Source organism: Hyperolius riggenbachi, chromosome 6 (assembly GCF_040937935.1).
Source record: "Hyperolius riggenbachi isolate aHypRig1 chromosome 6, aHypRig1.pri, whole genome shotgun sequence".
Classification (NCBI taxonomy): Eukaryota; Metazoa; Chordata; class Amphibia; order Anura; family Hyperoliidae; genus Hyperolius; species Hyperolius riggenbachi.
The window spans coordinates 239662579-239689788 of record NC_090651.1 but is presented as its reverse complement, the minus strand read 5'-3'; the positions used below and the strand labels follow the sequence as shown (position 1 = coordinate 239689788).

Genomic DNA, 27210 nt, shown 5'->3' with positions numbered 1-27210 from the left:
GGAGAGTGCCTCAGGAGGCTAGAGTCCCAGGTACAGAAATGCCAACCATAGTAATGGCATACACCACATCCAGGAGAGTGCCTCAGGAGGCTAGAGTCCCAGGTACAGACATGCCAACCATAGTAATGGCATACACCGCATCCAGGAGAGTGCCTTGGGAGGCTAGAGTCCCAGGTACAGACAATGCCAACCATAGTAATGGCATACACTGCATCCAGGAGAGAGCCTCGGGAGGCTAGAGTCCCAGGTACAGGCACACCAACCATAGTGAGAGCTGGTATTAGCCCCACATCTTCCAAACATTGGGAAACACAAGAAGTTCTTACAATTTCTTGATCATCCTGATAGTGGTCTTCAGGCTCTTCTCTAGATTTCCTCTCTTGGTTTGCTTCCTGTAATAATTAAAGACAATACAAAACATCATCAAGTAGATATTTTTGAAGAATTAAAAATATATTCATAATGGTAACTACAAAACATGATTAAAAATATATTCATAATGACATCACTGACTTGGAGGAGCTGAAAACTGAATACATCCATAATAATTACTACAAAAGATGTTATCACTGACTTAGAGGATCTGGAAACTTGTAATACAGATTAGTTTGGTACCAATATTCTTGGTATAACATATCCTGATGTGGGATTTTACAGTAAGTTTGGATGCCTATAAGGTAAGTTGTTCTTTTTATGGATACACTGAAGAATAGGGGTTGTTTTAATTTTAGCACAGACTGCTACCGTAATTGCATTAGACTTTTTTGACAATTAAAGCATTTGGAAGAGGATGTTTTGGCCAACCAGGTTCCCTGTCCTCTTAAGTCTCACAAAATTCTGTTGATTTGTTCCTATCCACCCCTCCGCAGAGGTAATTCGATTTCCATGTTTGTGCTACAAAATCCAATATTCCGTTAATGGGGAAAGAGTGTAGAGATGGAGTGTCAAACTTACAGTTAAAATAAATAAATAAAATATATATACAGTTAAAAGTGGCTGGATGGTGTACTGGTTAAGGGCTCTGCCTCTGACATGGGAGACCTGGGTTCGAATCTCGGCTCTGCCTGTTCAGTAAGCCAGTAATTCAGTAAGAAGTTCATTGGGCAAGACTCCCTAACACTGCTACTGCCTACTGAGTGCGCTCTAGTGGCTGCCTCGCAAGCGCTTTGAGTCCGACAGGAGAAAGGCGCTATACAAATACTGCCATTATTATTAATTGTTTATCCCAAGTTACAGATTGTCCAGCAAGTTATAGTGAACCAGAACTCCAAGAAGTTTGTAAGGGGCTAAAAAATACTTACTTTGTCGCAAAAACAATCTCCTTGTGTTCCAGTTGCTAGAATGGTGCAAAAGGAAGGGCACTAGTAATAATGCTCAATTCAAAGTTTAATCCAGCAGGTATATCAAGAAGTTACAGCACAAAGGAGTACAATCGGCCTGACAGCCTATTCGCGGGTCCACCTGCTTCGTCAGAGGCCAAAGGTTAGGGTACACACACACATACATATATATATATATGTTATATATATATATACAGTGGAGGAAATAATTATTTGACCCCTCACTGATTTTGTAAGTTTGTCCAATGACAAAGAAATGAAAAGTCTCAGAACAGTATCATTTCAATGGTAGGTTTATTTTAACAGTGGCAGATAGCACATCAAAAGGAAAATCGAAAAAATAACCTTAAATAAAAGATAGCAACTGATTTGCATTTCTTTGAGTGAAATAAGTTTTTGAACCCCTACCAACCATTAAGAGTTCTGGCTCCCACAGAGTGGTTAGACACTTCTACTCAATTAGTCACCCTCATTAAGGACACCTGTCTTAACTAGTCACCTGTATAAAAGACACCTGTCCCCAGAATCAATCAATCAAGCAGACTCCAAACTCTCCAACATGGGAAAGACCAAAGAGCTGTCCAAGGATGTCAGAGACAAAATTGTAGACCTGCACAAGGCTGGAATAGGCTACAAAACCATTAGCAAGAAGCTGGGAGAGAAGGTGACAACTGTTGGTGCGATTGTTCGCAAATGGAAGGAGCACAAAATGACCATCAATCGACCTCGCTCTGGGGCTCCACGCAAGATCTCACCTCGTGGGGTGTCAATGGTTCTGAGAAAGGTGAAAAAGCATCCTAGAACTACACGGGAGGAGTTAGTGAATGACCTCAAATTAGCAGGGACCACAGTCACCAAGAAAACCATTGGAAACACATTACACCGCAATGGATTAAAATCCTGCAGGGCTCGCAAGGTCCCCCTGCTCAAGAAGGCACATGTGCAGGCCCGTCTGAAGTTTGCCAATGAACACCTGAATGATTCTGTGAGTGACTGGGAGAAGGTGCTGTGGTCTGATGAGACCAAAATAGAGCTCTTTGGCATTAACTCAACTCGCTGTGTTTGGAGGAAGAAAAATGCTGCCTATGACCCCCAAAACACCGTCCCCACCGTCAAGCATGAGGGTGGAAACATTTTGCTTTGGGGGTGTTTTTCTGCTAAGGGCACAGGACAACTTAATCGCATTAACGGGAAAATGGACGGTGCCATGTATCGTGAAATCCTGAACGACAACCTCCTTCCCTCTGCCAGGAAACTGAAAATGGGTCGTGGATGGGTGTTCCAGCACGACAATGACCCAAAACATACAGCAAAGGCAACAAAGGAGTGGCTCAAGAAGAAGCACATTAAGGTCATGGAGTGGCCTAGTCAGTCTCCGGACCTTAATCCAATAGAAAACCTATGGAGGGAGCTCAAGCTCAGAGTTGCACAGAGACAGCCTCGAAACCTTAGGGATTTAGAGATGATCTGCAAAGAGGAGTGGACCAACATTTCTCCTAAAGTGTGTGCAAACTTGGTCATCAATTACAAGAAACGTTTGACCTCTGTGCTTGCAAACAAGGGTTTTTCCACTAAGTATTAGGTCTTTTATTGTTAGAGGGTTCAAAAACTTATTTCACTCAATGAAATGCAAATCAGTTGCTATCTTTTATTTAAGGTTATTTTTTCGATTTTCCTTTTGATGTGCTATCTGCCACTGTTAAAATAAACCTACCATTGAAATGATACTGTTCTGAGACTTTTCATTTCTTTGTCATTGGACAAACTTACAAAATCAGTGAGGGGTCAAATAATTATTTCCTCCACTGTATATATATACATATATATATACATACATACACACACACACACACACACACCTCACCCCTGAGACCGTCTGCCTGGTCACTGCGGTCACTGAGACTCAAGGGTGAAAGACTTTATGGATGTGTAGGGGGGATCCCCTTTTGTGTACCTCAACCTTTGGCATCTGACAAAGCGGGGGGACCCGCAAAACGCCTGACAGGCCGCTTGTACTCATTTGCACTGTTATTTCTTGATGTGCCTGCTGGATTAAACTTTGAATTGAGCATTACTACTGGTGCCCTGCCTTCTGCAGCCTCCTAGCAATTGATTTGAGATTTCTACACAATGGAGAGCACAGTCTGGATCCAGTGTGCTTAATTTTCCATCTGCATTGAGTACCAATCACTACTGCCTTTCTTCTTCCTGGAAATTCAATCACCTTGTGTGTTTGGCCACATCTACGGATGGGCATTAAAAAGGTCTTCAACTAATTTAAGTTTTGCTGAAAATTGAGGGAAAGCCACGACATAGACCTGGAGACTGAGACAGTGTAAGCGACAACAGCTTTTCCAAAGCAAATGAGCTCTCATTCCCAGTGCAGTCAGTCAAAAGAGAAAAGAAAAAAGTGACAAAGAAAAGTGCATCATGAAGCAATTCTGTGACCTGTCTCCATTCCAGCAGATCTGTGTTTCCATAAAGAACTATTATTCTCTCTGCAGTCCTATCCTGCACACTTCATCTGACCCAATTTTCCTGCTCTTTTGTCAAAAAATGTAATGAATTACAAGACAGCAGTCAGCACACAGTCTCGAAACTTCAGAGAATCTTGGTGAAAAAATAACAATTAACTTTCAAGCTGCAGCTCCTACTTGGTTGTTTCAATGCCATCAGCACTCAAAACCATCATTAAACGTGAACGTGAAGTAAAAGTAGGTAATAGGACAAAACAGAGGCGCCAGGAAGAATAAAATACACTAAAAACGGTTTCAAAATAGGAGGTAGTGGTGGACTTTCCTCCCCAGTGAAGACTCCAATTGTCTAATTCAGGCAAAATTTGATTGTATACTCCACAAAACAAAGCAACACGTTTCTCAGGTATTTAACTAGCTTCCTCAGGAAATTAACCAGAGTAACTGAATACGAATTCTTAAGGTGGCCATACATCAGATGGCTTGGCGGCCGTTCGACCATCCATTTTGATCATTTTAATAGAATTGGATGAAAATCGGTGCTGCCAAGTGCATGCCCGACTGACAAAGTGACCAATTTCAGGACGAAAATAGATTGCATGGTCCGTTAGGGCATGCTGCAAGATGTCGGGCCGAAGTTGGTTGGTCAGGTGTGCGGCGATACGGCGGCTGATTTTTGAACGAGAGACAAAACCCATGCCACAATGTATAAATGTGCCCCCTTGTGTGTGCATTTATACATTGCCTGTCCGGTTTCAGCCTACACGCGGTTTCCGTCCATCTTGCCGGGTTCCGCATGCACTCATACACGCTAGAGGCACATACGGTCTGACGTCAGACGCTATGAGTCGCCAGAATGTACACGGCTGTTACCCGGCAAGATGGAGTGTCACCCTGCAGAGGCTGCTATAGGAAAGGTAATGTATAAATGCACATGTGGGGGGGGATAACATTTATACATTGGGGGGTAGCGGCGGTGTGGACGCTGTGGGCTCAGCCGATTCCCTGAATATTTCATGCTGAGATTGGAAGGGGATCCAAACAACTTTCTCCATAATACCAGCGCAGGTGCCGAACCTATCATTTACTACGCCTGAAATCACAGGAATATCCATTTTGGAAATATCCAGGTCTGAAATGTAAAACTACAGCTATGAATTCAGATGTAGCCCCTTTCATTTCCATCCACGCACCGTCACATTACTGACAGCTAATCCCTGTAACAAAAACATGCTTTCTTATCTACACGGCAGAAACCACAGATCTAAGTGGCAACATCACATGTGACTCATTCATTATAATTCTGCCCACTGACAGGTGAGATTGCAACGTTCATGGACTTTGACATGAAGACGTGTAATGGCTGCTCAAACAGAAATACGTCACTCGGTAATGAAAAATGGCTTAAATACAACTTAATACATACGTGTGTGTGCGTGCGTGCGTGTGTGTGATCCTAAAGGGGAACTAAAGCGTCTCCACAAACATGATTTGGAAGTTCTATAACCAGTGAGAAACTGCAAATCTATAAACAAATGTTGTTTAAATACTTTTTTTTGCCATATAATATTGTTGGGGCTAAAGCTGGGCTTATTCTCATTTGTGATCTTTTGCCAAGCAGCCCTGGAAAGTACTTATGAAGTAAGCCTAACTTAGAACAGTAAAGCAGGGGACACACATGTTTTTCAGTTTTCTGTGCTTGTTTTTTTTTTTCTGCATGAATTTTCTGCTCACCATGTAGGATTGTATGCAGGGAAGCGTGCACGTTTTTTTCAAAGCAGCTAATGTAATTGATAGCGAAAACTGTCAAGTGTGTTCCCTGCCTTAGTGTGTAAGAGGGAGGGGCAATGCACACTTTCAAAAAGAAACCTAGAACAGGCTCACAGCCCATCTGTGCTTGTTGTCCTGGATACAGTGGTGTCAGAGGTGGCCTTAGAGTACGCGGGGCCTGGGGCGAGTGTCATATGCGGGGCCTAGAGATATATGCTGTGGATACACACGTTGTGGAAGCACACACTCTGTATAGGTTAGATAGGTAGGTGCCTCCAGTATAGGTTAGATAGGTAGGTGCCCCGCAGTATAGATTAGATAGGTAGGTGCCCCGCAGTATAGATTAGATAGGTAGGTGCCCTGCAGTACAGATTAGATAGGAAGGTGCCTGCAGTATAGATTAGTTAGGTAGGTACCCCGCAGTATATATTAGATAGGTGCCTGCAGTATAGATTAGGTAGGGTGGTGCCCTGCAGTACAGATTAGATAGGTGCCTGCAGTATAGATTAGATAGATAGGTGCCAGCCTGCAGTATAGATTAGATAGGAAGGTGGCTGCAGTATAGATTAGATAGGTAGGTGCCTGCAGTATAGATTAGATAGGAAGGTGGCTGCAGTATAGATTAGATAGGTAGGTGCCTGCAGTATAGGCTAGATAGGAAGGTGGCTGCAGTATAGATTAGATAGGTGCCTGCAGTATAGATTAGATAGGTACCTGCAGTATAGATTAGATAGGTACCTGCAGTATAGGTTAGATAGGTGCCTGCAGTATAGGTTAGATAGGTAGGTGCCTGCAGTATAGGTTAGATAGGTGCCAGCCTGCAGTATAGGTTAGATAGGTGCCTGCAGTATAGGTTAGATAGGTGCCAGCCTGCAGTATAGATTAGATAAGTGCCAGCCTGCAGTATAGGTTAGATAGGTGCCTGCAGTATAGGTTAGATAGGTGCCAGCCTGCAGTATAGATTAGATAGGTGCCAGCCTGCTGTATAGATTAGATAGGTGCCAGCCTGCAGTATAGATTAGATAGGTGCCTGCAGTATAGATTATATAGGTAGGTGTGCCCCGCAGTATAGATTATATAGGTAGGTGCCCTGCAGTATAGATTATATAGGTAGATGCCCTGCAGAATAGATTAGATAGGTAGGTGCCCCAAAGTACAGGTTAGATAGCAAGGTGGCTGCAGTGCTGGGGAGAGCGGGCATAGTTGTTAAAACTCACGTGTCTCCGAGTTGTTAAAACTCACGCGTCTCCGATGCTTTCACAGCTACCATCTGTTTCCTCTCCCAGCATCTGTGTATTGGTAACAGTGCCCCCCTGTGGTGACATGCGGTCACGTCATCATAGGGGGCGCTGTTACCAATACACAGTAGAGATGGGAAGTTCGGATCTTTTCAATGATCCGGATGATTCGAATCGGATCATTGAAGAGATCCGGATCTTTGATCCGAATCTCGGATCATTTTACTACCGGAAGCATTCGGGGGTGAAATGAACAGCAGGACAGGTCTGTGGACAGGAGAAGGGGAGGGGGGTGGACACACAGAGAAGGGGAGAAGATGGACAGAGGGCAGGGAGTGGACAGAGGAGGGAGGAGGGACGAGCAGAGAGCAGAAATGTTTGCACACATGCTGAAGACAAGTCATATGCTTTACATGTATTTCACCTATATGTTCATCTGTACACTTTGAAAGAAAAGGTCGCACAGTGAAAGAAAGCATTCCCAGAAGATAAGTGCAGCTGTTTAGTGCCGAGTGCAGGAGGATTATATTGCCTTTCAATCACACTGTCTGCAAAGTTACCGAGCTGTGCTGAGCCAAAAGCTTCCAATGTGTTCACTGTGCAGCACTACGGAACAGACAGCCTGTAATGGGCAGCACGTTATAGCCAGTATGTGTGCTCTACACATATCTGGCAGTGGCACCCATGTCCCCTCTCTCTCATCTACCTGTCTCCCTGCAAGGCTGCCTCCCATCCAACAGAGCGATCCCTGCTTCCAGGACCCCGCTGCCCGCTGAGAGGGGGCGTGTCGCTCCTGGCCCCGCCCCTTTTGCAATCCGAATCGTTCATTTTGATGATTCGGATGATCGACTCATAAAATAGATTCGGATCAAAGATCTGAATCGTTCATGATCCGGACAACACTAATACACAGATGCTGGGAGAGGAAATAGATGGTAGCTGTGAGAGCATCGGAGACACGTGAGTTTTAACAACTATGCCCGCTCTACCCAGCACTGCAGAGGGTGCGGGGCCTCCTCAGACGCGGGGCCTGGGGCGATTGCCCCACTTGCCACCCCCAAAGGCCGGTGTTCCAACATTTTAGCATACCCGACAGAATAGCATACATATGCTACTGAGCATGTGCAAAGTCATACAGGGCATACATTAACCCCATAATACCCATCAGCAGCATTAACCTTTTCAACCCCAGTTAGCTGCCTGTGTGCTGATGTGCAATCTCCACTATCCAAGTGGACATAGAGTTAGAATAAAAAGTTGTCCGAGCGAAGCGAGGACCGAGCCCGCAGCCCAGCGAGCGAAGCGAGCGGGCAAGGGGACACTGATTCTACTAACAAGGGGTGTATCACTTTAAATGTATGCTATTCTGTCAATGTATGCTAGTTAGTTGGAACACCGGCTCTGAGTGGTGTAGCAATAGGGGATGCACATGTTGCCACTGCAAGGTTGCCCCTGCATCACTACCTCACAACGTCTGCAGAGGAGTTTTGAAGGACCTCAAAATGTAAGGACTTTTATATACGCTTTTAAAACACATATATGACACATTACCTATTTGGTGCTGTACTTTTGAAATAAATGGTTTTACATTACTGTATATCAGCTGTTTTGGAATTCTCTAGAGATTGATGGTGGAATACGGAGTGGACAGAGCAATGCTTTGAAAGTGAGCAGCGAGCTGGAAATAAACATACATGCTTTAGGTGGTCTGTTTTGTTAGCATCTCCGTCTAGTGAGCGCATATCATTGCAATATAATGAGGACAATCATATATGGGAGAACCTGCATAAGGGAAACTGTAAGGAGGGGCAGGGCAATACTGAGGAGCACCATATGGAGAAATTATCTGAGGGTACAATGACACCATTTCCTAATTTTACTGAGCACCAACAGACAATCACTAGCACACTATAAACCTCAAATGCCAAAAAGGAAGGCACTTACTAGCATTTTGTTCTCCATTTTGGGCTGAAACGGCATCTTTTCTGCGATGACTTTCTCCTCAAACTCCGGCTTGTCTATTTCTGCCTCTTCATACTCATCTTCACCCTGATTGTTGGGGTCTTTGGCTGGGTCGGCTGCATCCTCTGGAACCTGTGAGCAAAAAACACTTGATATTTTAAGGAACCTCAAAACATACCAACAAACATATAAAAGGACACAGCCCTAAGCAAATTCCACACCTCTACACACTTTTAATTATTTATACTAGTAGAGTATTGTACTGTGTCAGCCAATGCAGGCAGAATGTCTGGAATCTGGGTAAAACCATTACCGTAATTGGCTAACTTTAAAGGACGACTATTGCGAAAAATGTAAAAATTTAAAATGCATGTGTGGAACAAATGTACATCTTATACATATAAAGAGTAAAATGCACTATAAATTACTTTTTCCTATCTTGCTGTCACTTACAGCAGGTATTAAAAATCAGACAGGCTTTAAGATAAGTCCATCCCCTCATGCGGGATTTTCAGAGTTTTCTTCCAACTGCCAGAAGAGTGTGCAAGCAAGTATGGAGGCAGGTTGGCATCCTTATATAAATCCTTTCCATTGAGTGATTTTGTAAAGGATAAAGGACATACTGAAAATCCCCTGTGAGGAGATGGATTAGTCCGAAACCTGTCAGATCTTTATTGCCAACTGTAAGTGACAGCAAATAGGAGAAATGTAATTTATGGTGCACTTACTCTGCAGTTAACGTCTAAATATACTGTATATTTAATTTTTTTTTGCAACAGTGACCCTTTAAAAGATTTATTAAATAAGTATGCTTTAATTGTATGTTAATACCAGCTTTAGACTCTCATACGGTTTCCTGGACGTAGGCCTCGTTCACACAATGCAAGTTTTTTGTATGGTTTTCCACAACGTAGAAATGCATGAGAACTGACAGTCCATGTAAATCAATGGGATTGTTTACATCAATTGTGGCTTTCCAGTCACAGAAAAAAACGTGGAGTGGTTTGCCTTTTTCCTCATGATTGTTCTCAATTTTGTAATTTTTTTTATTATTAAAAAATAAGCAAAACAGTGGGACTAAAGGAGGCAGATGAAAGCACAAAAGGAGAACAGAAAGAGGCACAAAAGGAGGGCAGAAGGAGGCATAGGGGAACAGAGGGACACACAGGGTGGACAGAGGTGGCATGGGGACTGAAGGAGGCAGAAAGGGGGACAGGAGGAGGCACAAAGGGCACCAGAAAGAGGCACAGAGGGACAAAGGGATGCACAAGGGGGGAGAGGTGGCACAGGGGGACAAGTGGAGGCTGCCTGCACTTTACAATATCTGGACCTTGTTATGTTTGCTCTCCAGGGACTAGCGATACTGCTGCTCTTCAGGCAAGTGCATGGTCGATGATCAAATACCTGCAGGGGGGGGGGGGGGTCGTTTTGGGGTGTGGCTCTGTTCAGAGCAGGGCTTCATCCAGGGGCATGGCACCCCCAGGGAGCAATGGCACTACAGGCAATGGCCTGAAATGTCTTTGGTTAAAACTGGCCCTAAGTGTGAAAATGCTTATTGGAACAACTTCTGTATATCTGGAAATCAGAATGTATACACATACCAATCTGCAGGTTATAAAGTCATTCCATGAGGACCAAGTAAATAAGGAGAATAATTACAGGAACTGCTAAGCAGTAGTAAAACTGCAATCTTGTTTAATGCCAAAGCTATTGTGAAATTCCAGTTTGTATTACCAGCAGAGGTTTACAGAAGATGGATATGAACTTACAATGATTCTCATTAAGTGGACTTCCTGGCTTTAGCAGCCCAGTACATTTGTACAGTGGTTTGTGTATTGCACAGCTGTACTTTTTACAATAAATATGTTGAAAATATCTGGCTACCCAGCTGGGTCCTGTTGTACCATTTCCTGCTGAGATGATAGGGAAAGGTTATTGGACAGAAAACTCTTTTTTAAAGGACAACGGTAGTGAGAAGAATATGGAGGATGCCATAATTTTTTCCTTTTAAACCTCTTGAGGACTGCGGCCTTAAACCCACCTAGTGACCAGGCCAATTTTTACAAAATAGGCCACTGCAGCTTTAAGGGCTCGCTGCAGAGCCATACAACTCAGCACACAAGTTATTCCCCCACCCCCCCCCCCCTTTTCTGCCCACCAGCAGAGCTTTCTGTTGGAGGGCTGTGATTGCTCCCCCAATGTTTATTTTATTTTTTTTATAAATATTTATTTCTTTAATAAATGTTCATATTAAACCCTTCCTGCCTCCTCCCACCAGCCAATCAGCGTGATCGGCTGTCATAGGCTTCAGCCTATGACAGCGGACACTTCTCTGCCGCCCAGGGGGACAGCCATGTCACAGTCGCGATCCCCTGCAATCTAGCACTAGCACTCCAATCGCCGTGGAGTGGTTCTGGGGCTGCCGCGCTGCTCACGCCAATCAGTCGTTAGGCAGTTAAACAAGCAGGGTTGCCTGGCAGCCCTGCTGGTCTATTTGATTATTTATTCAGGTTGCTATTATCGAATTGGTAAGTCGGTCGGAAGTGAAGATTATACAGGCACCTTTAGCGTACACAAAAAAGCATTTAACCCTTCCCTCACTCCTTCCCCCCTCCTTCACTCCTCAGGTGACATTGCAGGGCCAAGGCTGTGCAGACCCATCGCTTGCTTGCAAGGGAGAAATGTGTCCTGCTCTATGCGGAGGGGCGGAGCTGTGCGGGAGTGAAACGACACTTGTGAAGTGATCCGCCAGGACTGAACGTTGGCAGAGCGAGGTTGGGGGCTGACATACACATGCTGGATTCTCAGTAAAGATGTGGTTGTTATCAGCTGCCTCAGCCAAGTCTCATCCTGCATGTGTACAGAGCTTTAGGCCTGATTCACAGCTGCCATTGCTATGCATTCCCTGTGACAGAAGGAACACAACAGATCAGGACAGCGATGCCACACGTTATGCTTGCGTTGCGTCGGGCAGTGAATCATAGTCAATGAAAAGAATGCTCATCTATTACAAAGTGGTCGTTACACCGCACTGCAATGCACCATGTGAATGAAGCCTTACTTTCTAAGGACAAGGAAGGGTAGGGTCAGACAATCTGTTCAAACAGGATATAAGGAAATTGCCTGATCTTTTAGTTTCCGCTGCACCCGGGTGGAATCCGTCGCTTCCGGGTCTTGGCGCTTGTTCCCCACTGATGACCTCACTGCTGAAACACAAACCGCACATGTTGATAGGTGGAGAACGCGTTCGAAATACGCCCTCCACAAATGTAAACAATAGTCAGCTGACTCCGGTCAGCTGACAGCATGGTGTAAGCTGACGTTACAGCTGACACCTAAATAGGCTGAACGCTGTGTGATTGGATGTGCGGAGTGTGGCCGGCCACTGATCGGTTGAAAGCTGTATTTAAACCTGCAGAGTGCTCCCAGTCATCGCCCGTGATAAACATAGCTTTGGCTAGTTGCTGGGTGCGCACTCACTTGATATTGATAATGAATTGATATTACTAGATCTTGACCTTTGGCTTGTACTGGCGATTCCTGTTGCTGTTATTAACCTTTGCCTTGTTTCCTGGATAACCCTTGCCTGCTGCCTGTACCGACCTCTGCCTTGTTTCCTGGATATCCCTTGCCTGCTGCCTGGACCGACCTCTGCCTCGATTCTTGGACACTCTAAGTAAGCCTGAACTATCCTTGCATATTGAATAACATTGCATGTGGAATTGCATGAACTCTCTCTAATCTGCCTGGATCCCTCACTGCCTGATCCTCATACATCAGTCATTACTGCCAATCGACGAGGAGGGCCTCACCTCCTGAATCAAGGTAACTGCCCTGTGTGATACTTATGAACTATCTGAACTATGTTACTAGCCTTAGTGGGGTCCTATCAGGTTGTTGTTCTCTATACTTCAATTTGTATGCCTTGCACTTTAAGGACTTGGGGGTAACCAAAGTCAGAAGACATATTTAGTGTCCTGTTCAAGCGGGGACTTGTCTATAGGTGAAGACGTGGGCCGAGCTCAGAGCTACGGCACTAAATTGGGGCATAGAGACCGATTGGGAACATAACCTGACAGGCCTTACACAGGAAAAGACTCCCTCTACCAGCATCACCCTACTCTTCCAGTCATCAGACTTTAAAACTGATTCACAAAGCTTTTCTGTGAATTATCTCACCTTTATTATTAACCCACAATTCAACTCCTGCTTTATCTCATTCATTAGCTCTCCAAGTTGAAAAATAAGTAAACTTTGTGAATCAACCAGAAATGAGCAGGATTTCACTAGCTCTGGCTTTTATCTGGAGAGGAAGTGTGGAAGCCAGAACAGTGAAGACATGGACACCACCAATGACTTCACACTCCAGCCCTATATGAATTTTGAATGCATCTGCCTAAGGCTACAGTTGTTCATCACATAAATACAAACAACACATATCCACAGAGGACTATGTGGAGCTTTTACAATCAGTGAACCAAAACTAAGTACAGAGCAATGTTCCCTTTGCTCTTTCCCAGTAGAGCAAACAAAATAGGAAAAGAATAATTACATGAAAATTAAATCTGCTAGCAGTTAGAATCCCATCTCATACTAAGAAGAAAACAAACGTGTTACTTTTCCTCTCTTAGCCATTAGCTAGACATTGGTTATATTAAACACAGGAGTGACTTTTCCATCTTTCCAAATTCTAAAATTAACTGTATACAATGGATCCAACTAATGCCTCATACAGATATAAATAATTTGTTGCCTTAACTGTGACAGTCATGTCAGTATAGGTCTCGTCTATGCTCAACAGCTGTATCGTCTGTAATTGCCAGCGCTGGGTTTTCTCAGCCAGCTGTGACGGTTTTCCCAGGTGGTCCTCTAGCTGCTGTCAACACCCCATTCCCCACCCTAAAGTACAGTACACACTGCAGGGCATACAATCATCTCTTAGGACCATGGATAATTAAATATTTTATGTCAGTAGCAAGTTTTTTTAGGGTTCTCCGATCATTGGTGAACATAAGGCGTTCTGCAAACCAAGCCAGAGTTTCTTAAAACTTGTCTGTTCAGTAACAACAGTTTGCAATATTCACACTGACCTATAGGGAGGACTGATACGGGTTTGTTGAATTAGCTGTCATTAAAGGGAACCTTAAAGGGACACTGAAGTCTGTAGAAAAAAATGAGTTTTACTCACCTGGGGCCTCCAGCAGCCCCCTACAGCTGTATTGTGCCCACGCAGACTCCATCAGATGCTCCTGGCCCCACCGGCAGCCACTTCCGGTTTCGGTGACAGGAGCAGACAGGCAGGGAACGTGAGTGATTCTTCGCGTTCCCAGCCTCAATAGCGCCCTCTATGCTGCTATACCATAGAATATATATCATATAGCAGCATAGAGGGCGCTATTGTTGCTGAGAACGTTAAGAATCACTCGCGTTTCCCTGCCTGTCGGCTCCTGTTGCCGAAACCGGAAGTGGCTGCTGGCGGGGCCAGGAGCATCTGATGGAGTCTGCGTGGGCACAATACAGCTGCAGGGGGCTGCTGGAAGCCACAGGTGAGTAAAACTCATTTTTTTCCACAGACTTCAGTGTCCCTTTAAGTGAAGAACAAAATTTACATTTACTTACCTGGAGTTTCTTCCAGCCCCCAGCAGTCTATCAGGTCCTCCCAGTCTGCTTCATTTTGCCACTGTCCCCCCCCCCCTTTGAAGTCTGCAACTGTCTCAGTCCCAGATTACTGTGCATGCGTCGCCCTGCGCCTCCTCAATCATGCTCCCGAACCTGAAAGCGATCTACGCATGTGCTGCTGCAAGTTTCACAAACTGTGCTAGGACAGCGCATAGGGTGACAGCAACAGAGGGGTGCAGACTGGAATAGGAGAGTGAGGGACCTGATGGACTCTGGGGGTTGAAAGAAGCCCCAGAACAGAGAATGCCAACATTTTTTTTTCACTTAAAGCAGACCTAAACCCAGGACTTCCTCTCTGCTCTAAAAGTTAAGTAGCAGTATAATAAACTTTAGGAAAAACATTTGTTGCAGCCAACAGAACTCGTACAGAGACAGGGGCGTATCAATAGGGTTTGCAGAGGTAGCCACTGCATCGGGGCCCTTGGGCCAGAGGGGCCCTGAAGGGCCCTCCCTCAATTACAGTATTAGCTCTCTATTGGTCATGTGCTCATAATAATGACTTCTATAGATACTATGAATAGTGGTAATCATTAACAAACTGTTCCCCATCCCCTTCTTGCACCTCAGACACTGTAGTTGCTATTGGCAGGTTTTGGTGCGCCGTATCAGTTGCTATGTATAGAGTGCTTGGGGGGCCTCATGGTAAAACTTGCATCGGAGCCCACAACTCCTTAGCTACGCCACTGTACAGAGGTGCTGCAGAGCTGTTACTTCCTGGTTTCATGGAAGCACATACAGAGTTAAACTCTTGTGTTTACATACAGCCTATCTGAACAGCACACACCTTGGCACAGATCAGACAAAATTGACAGCTCAAATTACAGCAGCACATTACTAGGAGATAAGTAAGGATTACTGTAGGCTGTTCTCTCTAAATACAAATAGGGTGTATTTCTCTGTGTTTTCCTTCTCTTCTGTGGAAGAGTTCAGGTCCCCATTGGAGTGCTGGAGAAGTAATTGCAGCTTTGCCTTGCAGCACCTGACTGACTAGTTTTGCATGGGTTCCACCAGGGGCTCCAGTTGCCAATACCTGACAATGTATTGGATGGTTAACTGGCCTCCTCACTTTTCAATCCGTATAGTTTAGCAGAAAAGGTCTCAGTACCATATAAATATGTGACATAGTTACATAGTTATTTTGGCTGAAAAAAGACATACGTCCATCGAGTTCAACCAGTACAAAGTACAACTCCAGCCTGTCCCCCACATACCCCTGTTGATCCAGAGGAAGGCGAAAAAAACCCCACCAGGCATGGTCCAATTAGCCCCAAATGGGAAAAATTCCTTCCTGACTCCAGATGGCAATCAGATAAAATCCCTGGATCAACATCATTAGGCATAACCTAGTAATTGTAGCCATGGATGTCTTTCAACGCAAGGAAAGCATCTAAGCCCCCTTTAAATGCAGGTATAGAGTTTGCCATAACGACTTCCTGTGGCAATGCATTCCACATCTTAACCACTCTTACTGTAAAGAACCCTTTCCTAAATAAATGGCTAAAACGTTTTTCCTCCATGCGCAGCTCATGTCCTCTAGTCCTTTGAGAAGGCCTAGGGACAAAAAGCTCATCTGCCAAGCTATTATATTGCCCTCTAATGTATTTATACATGTTAATTAGATCTCCTCTAAGGCGTCTTTTCTCTAGACTAAATAAACCCAGTTTATCTAACCTTTCTTGGTAAGCGAGACCTTCCATCCCACGTATCAATTTTGTAGCTCGTCTCTGCACCTGCTCTAAAACTGCAATATCTTTTTTGTAATGTGGTGCCCAGAACTGAATTCCATATTCCAGATGTGGCCTTACTAGAGAGTTAAACAGGGGCAATATTATGCTAGCATCTCGAGTTTTTATTTCCCTTTTAATGCATCCCAAAATTTTGTTCGCTTTAGCTGCAGCGGCTTGGCATTGAGTACGATTATTACAATAACAGTAATAATGATAAAGGCTCTTACTACAGATGCACACTTGTGGCTGCTGTAGAACAACTACTTGTTCACTAAGTTGTTAAAGTTTGAATGATGCTCATCTAGCTATTAAGCAGTGCTGAAGTAACTATGAGAATCCTCTAGACGCAGGGGTCTCAAACTCGCGGCCCGCGGGCCATTTGAGGCCCTCGGTACAATATTTTGTGGCCCGCGCCGGCAAAAGCAAAAGAGACACGGAAGCGAACTATTTTACCTTATAGTTCGCTTCAGTGCTCCCAAGTAATCCGCCGCATCCCTGCCGCTAAACGAGGGCTACAGAGCCCACAAATCCCCCGGGCAAACATCCACGACTGCGCTGAGGGGCAGAGCTTCCAGCTGTAGCTCTGCCCCTCCTGACGTCAATCGCCGCACGGATCGCCGCCTCTTCCCGCCCCTCTCTGTGAAGGAAGAGTGAGAGGGGCGGACAGAGGCGGCGATCCGCCGCGACTGACGTCAGGAGGGGCACAGCTGAAGCTGAAAGCTCTGCCCCTTCCAGGAAATGCCGGCGGATTGCCCCCCGGGCGATTTGGGGGCTCTGCAGCCCTCGTTTTGCGGCGGGGACACAGTGGATTACTTGTAATGGGAGCACTGAAGCGAACTGTAAGGTAGGACACTTTATGTTCAGAAGAAATAATTAAAACTGTTAATAATGACATTTGAGGACTTTTTTTGTGAAATCCCTTATGCGGCCCAGCCTCATCCTGACTTTGCCTCCTGCGGCCCCCAGGCAAATTGAGTTTGAGACCCCTGATCTAGAGAGACCCATCTGCACTGTATGGCCACTAATAACCAGAGTATCTGGTGTACACTATAGCCCGTTTCACACACACTATCCCCCCAGAGATGTATATACAAATATCTTCGCAACTGTGGCCATACTATCTTTTTGAAGCTTCGCATAGGTCAGTGGCTCCAGCTCTTCAAAGGTAAGGTGATACATTAGAAGATGTAAGGAAAAAGTCCAAACACAGCAAAGGAATCACTGGTGCAGGACCAGGCCAGCCATGTACAAGAGACGGGTCCTCTGAACTCAGATGAGTGCTTCAAAGCCGGTAATTTTATTTCTTCCAGAAAATAACGGAACAACAGGATAAAATGACATCCACAGAAACAAATTATGCGTGTCGGGCTGTTGTCCAGCTCTGTGCATGACATCTTCCTTCCATGTTCCGTCAGCTGTTGCACTAAAGCAAGTGCCTAGACAGCTCTCTACATCACATGTATGATCTGCCCTCCAAAAGTATGCAGCAAAAGAGTTATTGGGTGTAGATCATGGGTCGTACAAGAGATTTTTGCCACTGGGAGACTTGGGCGCAGGATACAGCCGGTATGGCTTATCTTGCTGCTGCACAAGTTACCGGCGACATTAAATACTATCCCCCTCTAGGTCCATGGGGATAGTGGGGGAATGAAATAATTCAGCATCCAGCAATTGCTGGAGGCCAAATTATAGTGTTTTATAAGTAACTTCAGCTCCGTCTTCTGATGGCGCTTAAGTTACTCACTGTGCGCCGCTATAGCTGTAACTCCTATTATGATCTATGGTGGCGCTGTCTGCGCCCAAATCTCCTGCACTGGATTGCCAGTGTTCGCATCATGGGACCACCAACAAATGAAAAGAACAACACAGTTGAGATGGGTCAGCACATCAAACTCCAATGAATTTGAGGCAGGATTTTAGTGTATTTTCAATGAAAAGATTTGATACACATTGATAAACCGACCATGTGGCACACCAAATCGGTAAGGCTATGTTTTAATTCCACAGAAACTCTGCTTTCTGTAAACATATAGTTTAGGAGATCTTTAATGTACTTTAGTCGTTAATATGTGTTCTCTTGGGCATAAGGAAAAAAAAGCGCTGGAGCCCTTTTGAAAAACAAAGTGCCGCCGTAGGCGCATATTAAAAAAAAAAAGTCACAATTATCAGGAAAGAACAGAAATTTGGTGCATGGCGGCACCTTGTATCGAACGCCTAGGGGCACCAAAATGTACCTTCTTTGCCGCAAATCGTGGCTTTTGTAATGGTCGTGATATGCAGCACAGGAGATACATTTCGGAACCTGGAGGCACCTGATTAGCGGCAAGCAAGGTACATTTCTGGGTGCCGGGGCTTGCAGAAATGCAAATTGCAGTATTGCTTAGCGGGCATGGTAATTTTTACCTTGCTTGCCGCTAATTAGGGTTAGGCAGCGGTAGAGGGAGGGTTCTGTGAGAGATTAGGGTTAGGTGTAGCCATAGTAAAATACCGGTAAATATTACCGATATTTAAATATTGGATTCCAGCAGTAGAATATCGTTAATATTAGCCATATTCTACTAGCGGCAATCCCCTGCGCCCTTTTAACCAGGCGCCTTTTTTTTCATGTATGCGTTTTCTTGGCATGTGCAAAATATGTAAAACTAGCTTAGTAACCGGAAGTACAATTTGGGAACAATATATTGACAGTTAAAGTGCTAAGAGACAGAAGCATGCACCGTTTATTAAAAGTAATTATGAGCATAATTAACCAGGACATCCTTTGTGGAGACACAAGTCCCAGCACATGTGTGCATTCATTTAACCTGGTCCCACCAGGCTGGCCCTGATCTCCTGACAAGTGCATTAGTTATACAGGAGACATAGCATGAAGACATCCCAAATTTTAGTGGAGAGGAGCCTCCACATGTTCAGAAACATCTCTCTGCATTGCACAAGGGAGAAAAAGGACTTGCGTGAAAAATGAAGTGAGATCTCTTGAACAAACTCGGATGGCAATCTGCAAGGATTACAGCTCCCTGAGGCACACTAGCAGTCACATATCTGCTGCATGACAATGAGCTAGGAGACATAAGGGCACGGTTAATGCAGAAACAGGAATGGAAAGATCTTTTCCTTACCAGAGCCTCCTGGCCTACGTGTTGCTTCTGAGGTGGCGAGCCATTGTCTCTGTCAATCATGCCGGCATCTGCGAGAATATGATTCAATTATTAATGTACTTTTTTCTCTTTAGCTCAAACAAGCACGGCATGGGGTAGACACACGTACACATACTCCAATCTATATTTAAGGCACACAATAAGCCATTCAGATGGGCTCTGATATGATACGCTGTCATTGACAGGAGGCATCGCTTCAAATCCCATGTTCAGAGTTTTTATATGCATTCAACACAACATTGTTTTATATGACAAATAAGTTATACGCATCTGGAAAAATTATACTAGAGTGACGTGGTGCGCAAACTTAGCACAATTGTGATAATCATTCAAATGGGATTTCAAAGTAACAGATCGCGCTCTCTGTCTATAGTTCTCAGAGGGTTAACTGTCTCACCTAATTTACAAGAGGGAACAGTGGATTGTATTAATTTGTTGCAATAAACTTTTCTGACAGATTGTAACATTTCAAAAATCTGACAAATGTAACACACACACACACACACACGTTAAATTCTTCCCCAATTATGAAAAAAATGATGGAAACTCAGAAAAAAATTGCTTGGGTCTGTACATCAAGAAATAATCAATCTACACACCATTCAATTTTCATATACAGTGGGATGCGAAAGTTTGGGCAACATTGTTAATCGTCATGATTTTCCTGTATAAATCGTTGGTTGTTATGAAAAAAAATGTCAGTTAAATAACTGGGGGTCCCTGTCACTCACTACCTAACGGGAGGGGTGCCTGTCACTCACTAACTAACCTGGGGGGAGCCTGCCACTCACTATCTAACCTGGGGGGCGCCTGTCACTCACTACCTAACTGGGGGTCACTGTCACTCACCACCTAACGGGGGGCGCCTGTCACTCACTACCTAACCTGGGGGGCGCCTGTCACTCACTACCTAACCTGGGGGGTGCCTGTCGCTCACTACCTAACCTGGGGGTCCCTGCCACTCACTACCTAACCTGGGAAGCCAATGTTGCAGAAGTGGATGGAAAACGGCACTAGTTGCTGCTGGCAAACAAATGGGGGTAGGTGGTTAAAAGGATGTGCCTCCAGACAGTAGATTCAACATCGACAGGAGAGAATACAAAGGATCCGGGCACCATCAAATGCAAACACCACGCTTTATTTCATCCCCATCAAAGACAAGATACAGTGAAAAAGGGCTGATCTGACAGCCGTTTCGCAAGCAGGCACGCTTGCTTCCTCAGAGAAGGAAGCAAGCGTGCCTGCTTGCGAAACGGCTGTCAGATCAGCCCTTTTTCACTGTATCTTGTCTTTGATGGGGATGAAATAAAGCGTGGTGTTTGATTCTAACCTGGGAAGCGCCTGTCACTCACTACCTAACCTGGGGGTCCCTGTCACTCACTACCTAACTGGGGGTGCCTGTCTCTACCTAAACTGGGGGCTCCTGTCACTACATACACTGGGGGGTACCTGTCACTAAATGAGCTGGGGGGCTCCTGTCACTACCTGAACTGGGGGGCTCCTGTCACTACCTGAACTGGGGGGCTCCTGTCACTACCTAAACTGGGGGACTCCTGGCACTACCTTAACTAAGGGGCACCTGTCACTACCTAAACTATCCAGGCCAGCCAGCCCAGCATCACCACCAGCCAACCAGCCCAGAATCACTTTCAAAAAGGCCACAGCATCACCACCAGTCAGGCCAGCATTTACTTCAACCAGCCAAGCACAGCCCAGCATTACCACCAGCCAGGTCACAGCATCACCGCCAGCCAACCCAGCCACAGCATCACCCACAGCATCACCGCCAGCCAGGCCACCGCATCACTGCCAGGCCTTTCAGCCCACACATCATCCCCAATCCAGCCAAAAACAGTATTTCCAGGCACAGCAGCCAGTAGAGGAGAATTTAGAAGCCAGGTGAGAGGTGTCTACCATATTAAGGGGGCATTCGCCTATTTATGTGAAATGCTGTCTATTTATGTGCCTCATGACTGCTGAATTTGTCTTGTTGGGGGCCTCATGATTGCTGAATTTGTCTTGTTGGGGGCCTCATGATTGCTGAATTTGTCTTGTTGGGGGCCTCATGATTGCTATCATATAGGAGACACACACAGTGAAATTTGAGACGTAAAATGAAGTTTATTGGATTTACAGAAAGAGTGCAATAATTGTTTAAACAAAATTAGGCAGGTGCATCAATTTGGGCACCACAAAAAAGAAATGAAATCAATATTTAGTAGTAGATCCTCCTTTTGCAGAAATTACAGCCTCTAAACGCTTTCTGTAGGTTCCAATGAGAGTCTGGATTCTGGTTGAAGGTATTTTGGACAATTCCTCTTTACAAAACATCTCTGGTTCATTCAGGTTTGATGGCTTCAGACAGGGGCGTTCCTAGGGACTTTGGAGATCGGGAGCACCTGTGGGCACATAGTCTCGCAGTTAGCAATCATGTGACCCCAACAAGACAAATTCAGCAATCATGAGGCCCCTATCAAGACAAATTCAGAAATCATGAGGCCCCCAACAAGACAGATTCAGCAATCATGAGGCCCCCAACATGACAAATTCAGCAATCGTGAGGCCCCCAACAAGACAAATTCAGCAATCATGAGGCCCCCAACAAGACAAATTCAGCAGTCATGAGGCACATAAATAGACAGCATTTCACATAAATAGGCAGAATGCCCCCTTAATATGGTAGACCCCTCTCACCTGGCTTCTAAATTCTCCTCTACTGGCTGCTGTGCCTGGCAATACTGTTTTTGGCTGGATTGGGGATGATGTGTGGGCTGAAAGGCCTGGCAGTGATGCGGTGGCCTGGCTGGCGGTGATGCTGTGGCTGGGTTGGCTGGCGGTGACGCTGTGAGCTGGCTGGTGGTAATGCTGGGCTGTGCTTGGCTGGTGGAAGTAAATGCTGGCCTGACTGGTGGTGATGCTATGGCCTTTTTGACAGTGATTCTGGGCTGGTTGGCTGGTGGTGATGCTGGGCTGGCTGGCCTGGATAGTTTAGGTAGTGACAGGTGCCCCTTAGTTAAGGTAGTGCCAGGAGTCCCCCAGTTTAGGTAGCGACAGGAGCCCCCAGTTCAGGTAGTGACAGGAGCCCCCCAGTTCAGGTAGTGACAGGAGCCCCCCAGTTCAGGTAGTGACAGGAGCCCCCCAATTCAGGTAGTGACAGGAGCCCCCCAGTTCAGGTAGTGACAGGAGCCCCCCAGCTCAGGTAGTGACAGGAGCCCCCCAGTGTATGTAGTAACAGGGACCCCCCAGTGTATGTAGTAACAGGGACCCCCCAGTGTATGTAGTGACAGGAGCCCCCAGTTTAGGTAGAGACAGGCACCCCCCAGTTAGGTAGTGAGTGACAGGGACCCCCAGGTTAGGTAGTGAGTGACAGGCGCCCCCCAGGTTAGGTAGTGAGTGGCAGGGACCCCCAGGTTAGGTAGTGAGCGACAGGCGCCCCCCAGGTTAGGTAGTGAGTGACAGGCGCCCCCCCCCCCCCATTAGGTAGTGAGTGACAGGCACCCCCCCATTAGGTAGTGAGTGACAGGTGCGACCCAGGTTAGATAGTGAGTGACATGCGCCCCCCTCACCTCGCAGCCAGCAGCGTGTCAGACCTCGATCAGCGGGCGACCTGACCAGGAAGAGCGGGCGCCGGGCGCACCACGCTGTATATGCGGAAGTGATGTCACTTCTGCATATCAGCGGTGTCCGCTAGGTCCTAGCGCCCGCTTTATCTGGTCGCCCGCTGATCGAGGTCTGATGCTGCTGGCTGTCTGGCAGCAGGGACAGCCGGGGGGAAGGGGGGGGGGGGGGGGGTTGGCAGCAGCGGCTTGTTGAAAGATCCAGCCCCGGCGCAGCTTCAGCTTTGTCACTGATTCCTGGACATTGGTCTCCAGAATCTGCTGATACAGAGTGGAATCCATGCGTACCTCAACTTTGGCAAGATTCCCAAGTCCCTGCACTGGCCACACAGCCCCACAGCATAATGGAACCACCATCATATTTTACTGTAGGTAACAGGTGTTTTTCTTGAAATGCTGTGTTGTTTTTCCTCCATGCATAACACCTCTTGTTATGCCCAGATAACTCAATTTTAGTTGCAGCAGTCCACAGCACCTTATTCCAAAATTAAGCTGGCTTGTCCAAAATGTGCTTTAGCATACCTCAAGTGGCTCTGTTTTGTGCTGTGGGCAGAGAAAAGGTTTCCTCTGCATACAGCATCTCCTTGTGTAAAGTGTGCCGAATGGTTGAACGATGCACAGTGACTCCATCTGCATCAAGATGATGTTGTAGGTCTTTGGTGCTGGTCTGTGGGTTGACTGACTGTTCTCACCATTTGTTGCTTCTGTTTATCTGAGATTTTTCTTGGCCAGCCACTTCGAGCCTTAACTTTAACTGAGCCTGTGGTCTTCCATTTCCTCAATATGTTCCTAACTGTGGAAACAGCTGAAATCTCTGAGACAACTTTCAGTATCCTTCCCCTAAACCATGATGGTGAACAATCTTTGTCTTCAGGTCATTAGAGACTTGTTTTGAGACCACCATGTTGCTACACTTCAGAGAAAATTATAAGAGGAGGGAAACTTACAACTGACCCCTTAAATACTTTTTCTTATAATTGGTTTCACCTGTGTATGTAGGTCAGGGGTCACTGAGCTTACCAAGCCATTTTGAGTTCCAATAATTAGTTCTAAAGGTTTTGGAATCGATAAAATGACAACAGTGCCCAAATTTATGCACCTGCCTAATTTTATTTAAACAATTATTGCACACTTACTGTAAATGCAATAAACTTAATTTCACTTCTCAAATATCACCGTGTGTGTCTCCTATATGAATTATTTAACTGATATTATTTACCGTAACAACCAATGATTTATACAGGAAAATCATGACGACTAACAATGTTGCCCAAACTTTCGCACCCCACTGTAAAGTGATCAGAAAAATCCAACACTCACGATCTTCTTTTATCGAATAAAAATGGGAAACTCAATCAGATTTCTCAATTAAATGAACAAAAAAATCGATTTATTTTGGTACAACCGATTGTATTTATTGAATTGGTGTAAAATTGGATCTTTTAATTGGATGGTGTGTAGCCACATTTAGGCTTTGGAGTAACAGCTTTGGAGCAGTGGAATGGATTCCTACTGTCCATATAACGTGAGACTGTTCACTCTCTGAGAACTATAGACTGAGAGCGCAATCAGTTGCTTTGGAAACGGTTTTATTTGAGTTAAAAGGAATACAGAGGGGACATGTGACATGATGAGATAGACATTTATATGTACAGTGCCAAGCACACAAATAACTAGGCGGTTTTCGTCTTTTTTCTTTCTCGGTCTGAAAGAGTTAGACATCAGGAAAGCAAGTGACAGTTTCTGTGCAGTAGGGAACTGGTCTGGGTTAAAGCGTAACCCTCACTGATAAGGAATTGCAGCTATAAAACACTTTGCTGGTTTCTGAGAGCAGGAAAGAGATAAAAAGGGTAAATAGTTCATAGATTTTAGCTCTGGCATACTTCAATGAATGTGTCATTAAGCAGAGACATTAGAATGGTAAAAACTTAAAAAAGTAGATTTAAATATAAAATTTGAGAGAACTGAAAAAAAAAAATCATTTTTAGGAGAAGGAGGATAGATACACTTGTTTATCTCATCAATCTAGTTTCACCTCAGATGTGCAGATTAAAAAAAAAAAAAAAAAATGGGGTGTTTTTTTTTTTGGCTTTAAAAAGTATGTTCTACAAAAAAGGTTTATGCATATTTAACAAAAACTGCTCAGTAACACCTTCTGTACACTAGTTCTGTGTTATGCTGTCTAATACTTATTCTAAAGCATCTAAAAGCAACAGGACAGTCTCTCAAACTGTTATTAGTAATGCAGCTGTCACAGGAACATGTGCATCAAAGCACAGAAAACGTCAGTAACAACACCTTCCCACTGAATGGAAGCATCCTTTCTGAAATGCTGAGATTTACAGTAGTGTGAAAAATGGCAAGTTAGTGACTGTTAATACTAAGTGTCCACAATTCAGTGCACTTATAGGATACCTGAAGTGAGAGGTATATGGAGGCTGCCACATTTATTTCCTTTTAAACAATGCCAGTTTCCTGGCAATCCTCTCTGTCTCTAATACTTCTAGCAATAGACCCTGAACAAGCATGCAGATCAGATGTTTCTGACAAAATTCTGGCAAGGTTAGCTACATGCTTGTTTCAGGTCTGTGATTTAGACACTGCTGTCGCCAAAGAGATCAGCAGGACTGCCAGACAACTGGTATTGTTTAAAAGGGAATAAATATGGCAGCCTCCGTATACCTCTAGCTTCAGGTTTCCTTTAAACAGGATGGAGCAGGAGCATGCCGTACTCAGCATTTGCTTTTACAATTCATTGAATACTGTTGGCAGTGCTGATGTGATGTACATTTGAATTTCTGATCACATTAGAGTGCAGAGCAGGCACATAAAACATATGCTATCCATCTACTGTACTGTGGGCTTTTAAATGCCAGTCCACACTACTTCAGCACTGAGAAGGGAACTCCGTGAACCCTAAAATAGCAGCTAAGTGAGCTACTCCCTGTTCCTGTCATGCTGCACAAGCCCATGTGCACTTGGCCTAATTCTCACTAGCAGTGTCCTGTAAGCTACTTCACACAAACTCATTCTCTCAAAGAAGAAGAATCAGAATCATTTTATTTCGCCAAGTACAACGGGGGTTGTACCCGGAATTATTTTTGGCTCATACAGGGTCGGAGATGGTACAAACACACATACATGCGATCCAACATATACATTCAAGTACAGTAAAGTATACAAGTAAGCATATACCTACATACATACATACAGCACATAAGTGTAGTGAGGGACGTGTGGGGGAGTCTGGGGTGCTACGTGAGAGGAGCCGCCTGCCATCTACGGGCGGCGCTCACTCAGCTCCGTAGCAGTTCCAGGTGCCCCGCAGTGTGTCCTGGAAAAGAGTGGATAGAAAAAGAGAGAGAGATAGAGAGAAGGGATAGCTAAAGAGAGACTGAGGAAGAAAGAGACAGAACCAAGGCAAGAGGAGAGAGACAGAGGCAGAGTCCTTTTAGGGCTGCAGATGTAATAACAGCCCTGGGTCCGACAATCAGACCGAGAAGTGTCCATGCCTGTGGTCCGGTTCCCCTGATGTTGGCAGGTTGGCAGCTGATCTTCAGGGCTGGGTGGTGGTGCAGGCTGGCTCGGTCCTCAGCAGTGGCACAGTTAGGCACTGGGTGGCTGAGCAGGCTGGAGGCTGCAGATGGTGGTGGAGACCCTCTCTGGAGCTCAGCTGAGGATCTCTTCCACGTGGGAGGTCCCCCAGGAAGCGGTGACTATGGACACTGAGCTCTGTGTCGGCAAGCTCGCCCGTGAGCCTGCTTAGGTGTGGGGTCCTGCGGTCTCTGAAACTTGTTGTGGCAGTGGCTGGCTCGGGGCAGCAATCAGTGGCCTCCAGTGTCCGCGTAAAAAGGCAGATGCAGCAGCGGACCCGGCAGCAGCGGAGGAGAGCTGCTAGTGTGGCTCCAGTGTGGTGTGAGGCTCCAGCAAAAGGGTGTTTAACCTTTACACGCAGGCGCGCAAAAATATTATTATGGGGCTCGAGAGAGACTTGAGAACTGGTATGGATAAGAGAGAGGAAGAACCTTGTAAAAGCTGAATATAGGCTTTTTCTGCAACATAGCCCAAAAAAAGCCACAACAAAAGGAATTGTTTACATAGTTTTAAAGAATAAGTGGACTAACAACATAGAAATGCCAAAGTGGACTCTAAATTACCCTTTGCAATTTTTTTTTTTTTTTTTTTTTTTTTTTTTTTTTTAGATTAAGGAAATGTCTGAGTCCCCCTAAAAAAAAATGATATCTA

General features: G+C 45.2%; 1 protein-coding gene across 3 annotated transcripts in view; it reads right to left on the bottom strand.

Annotated features, from left to right (window-relative positions):
- Positions 1–27210, bottom strand: part of LOC137521396 (Golgi integral membrane protein 4-like) — a 212441-nt gene that overhangs the window by 30402 nt on the left and 154829 nt on the right. For all 3 annotated transcript variants that reach the window (XM_068240577.1, XM_068240579.1, XM_068240578.1), the window contains 3 exons: positions 19310–19377; positions 8767–8916; positions 327–392 (listed from right to left, as the gene is read on the bottom strand). In XM_068240577.1, coding sequence (XP_068096678.1) covers positions 327–392; positions 8767–8916; positions 19310–19377 — 284 coding nt within the window. The remainder of the gene's footprint in view (positions 1–326; positions 393–8766; positions 8917–19309; positions 19378–27210) is intronic.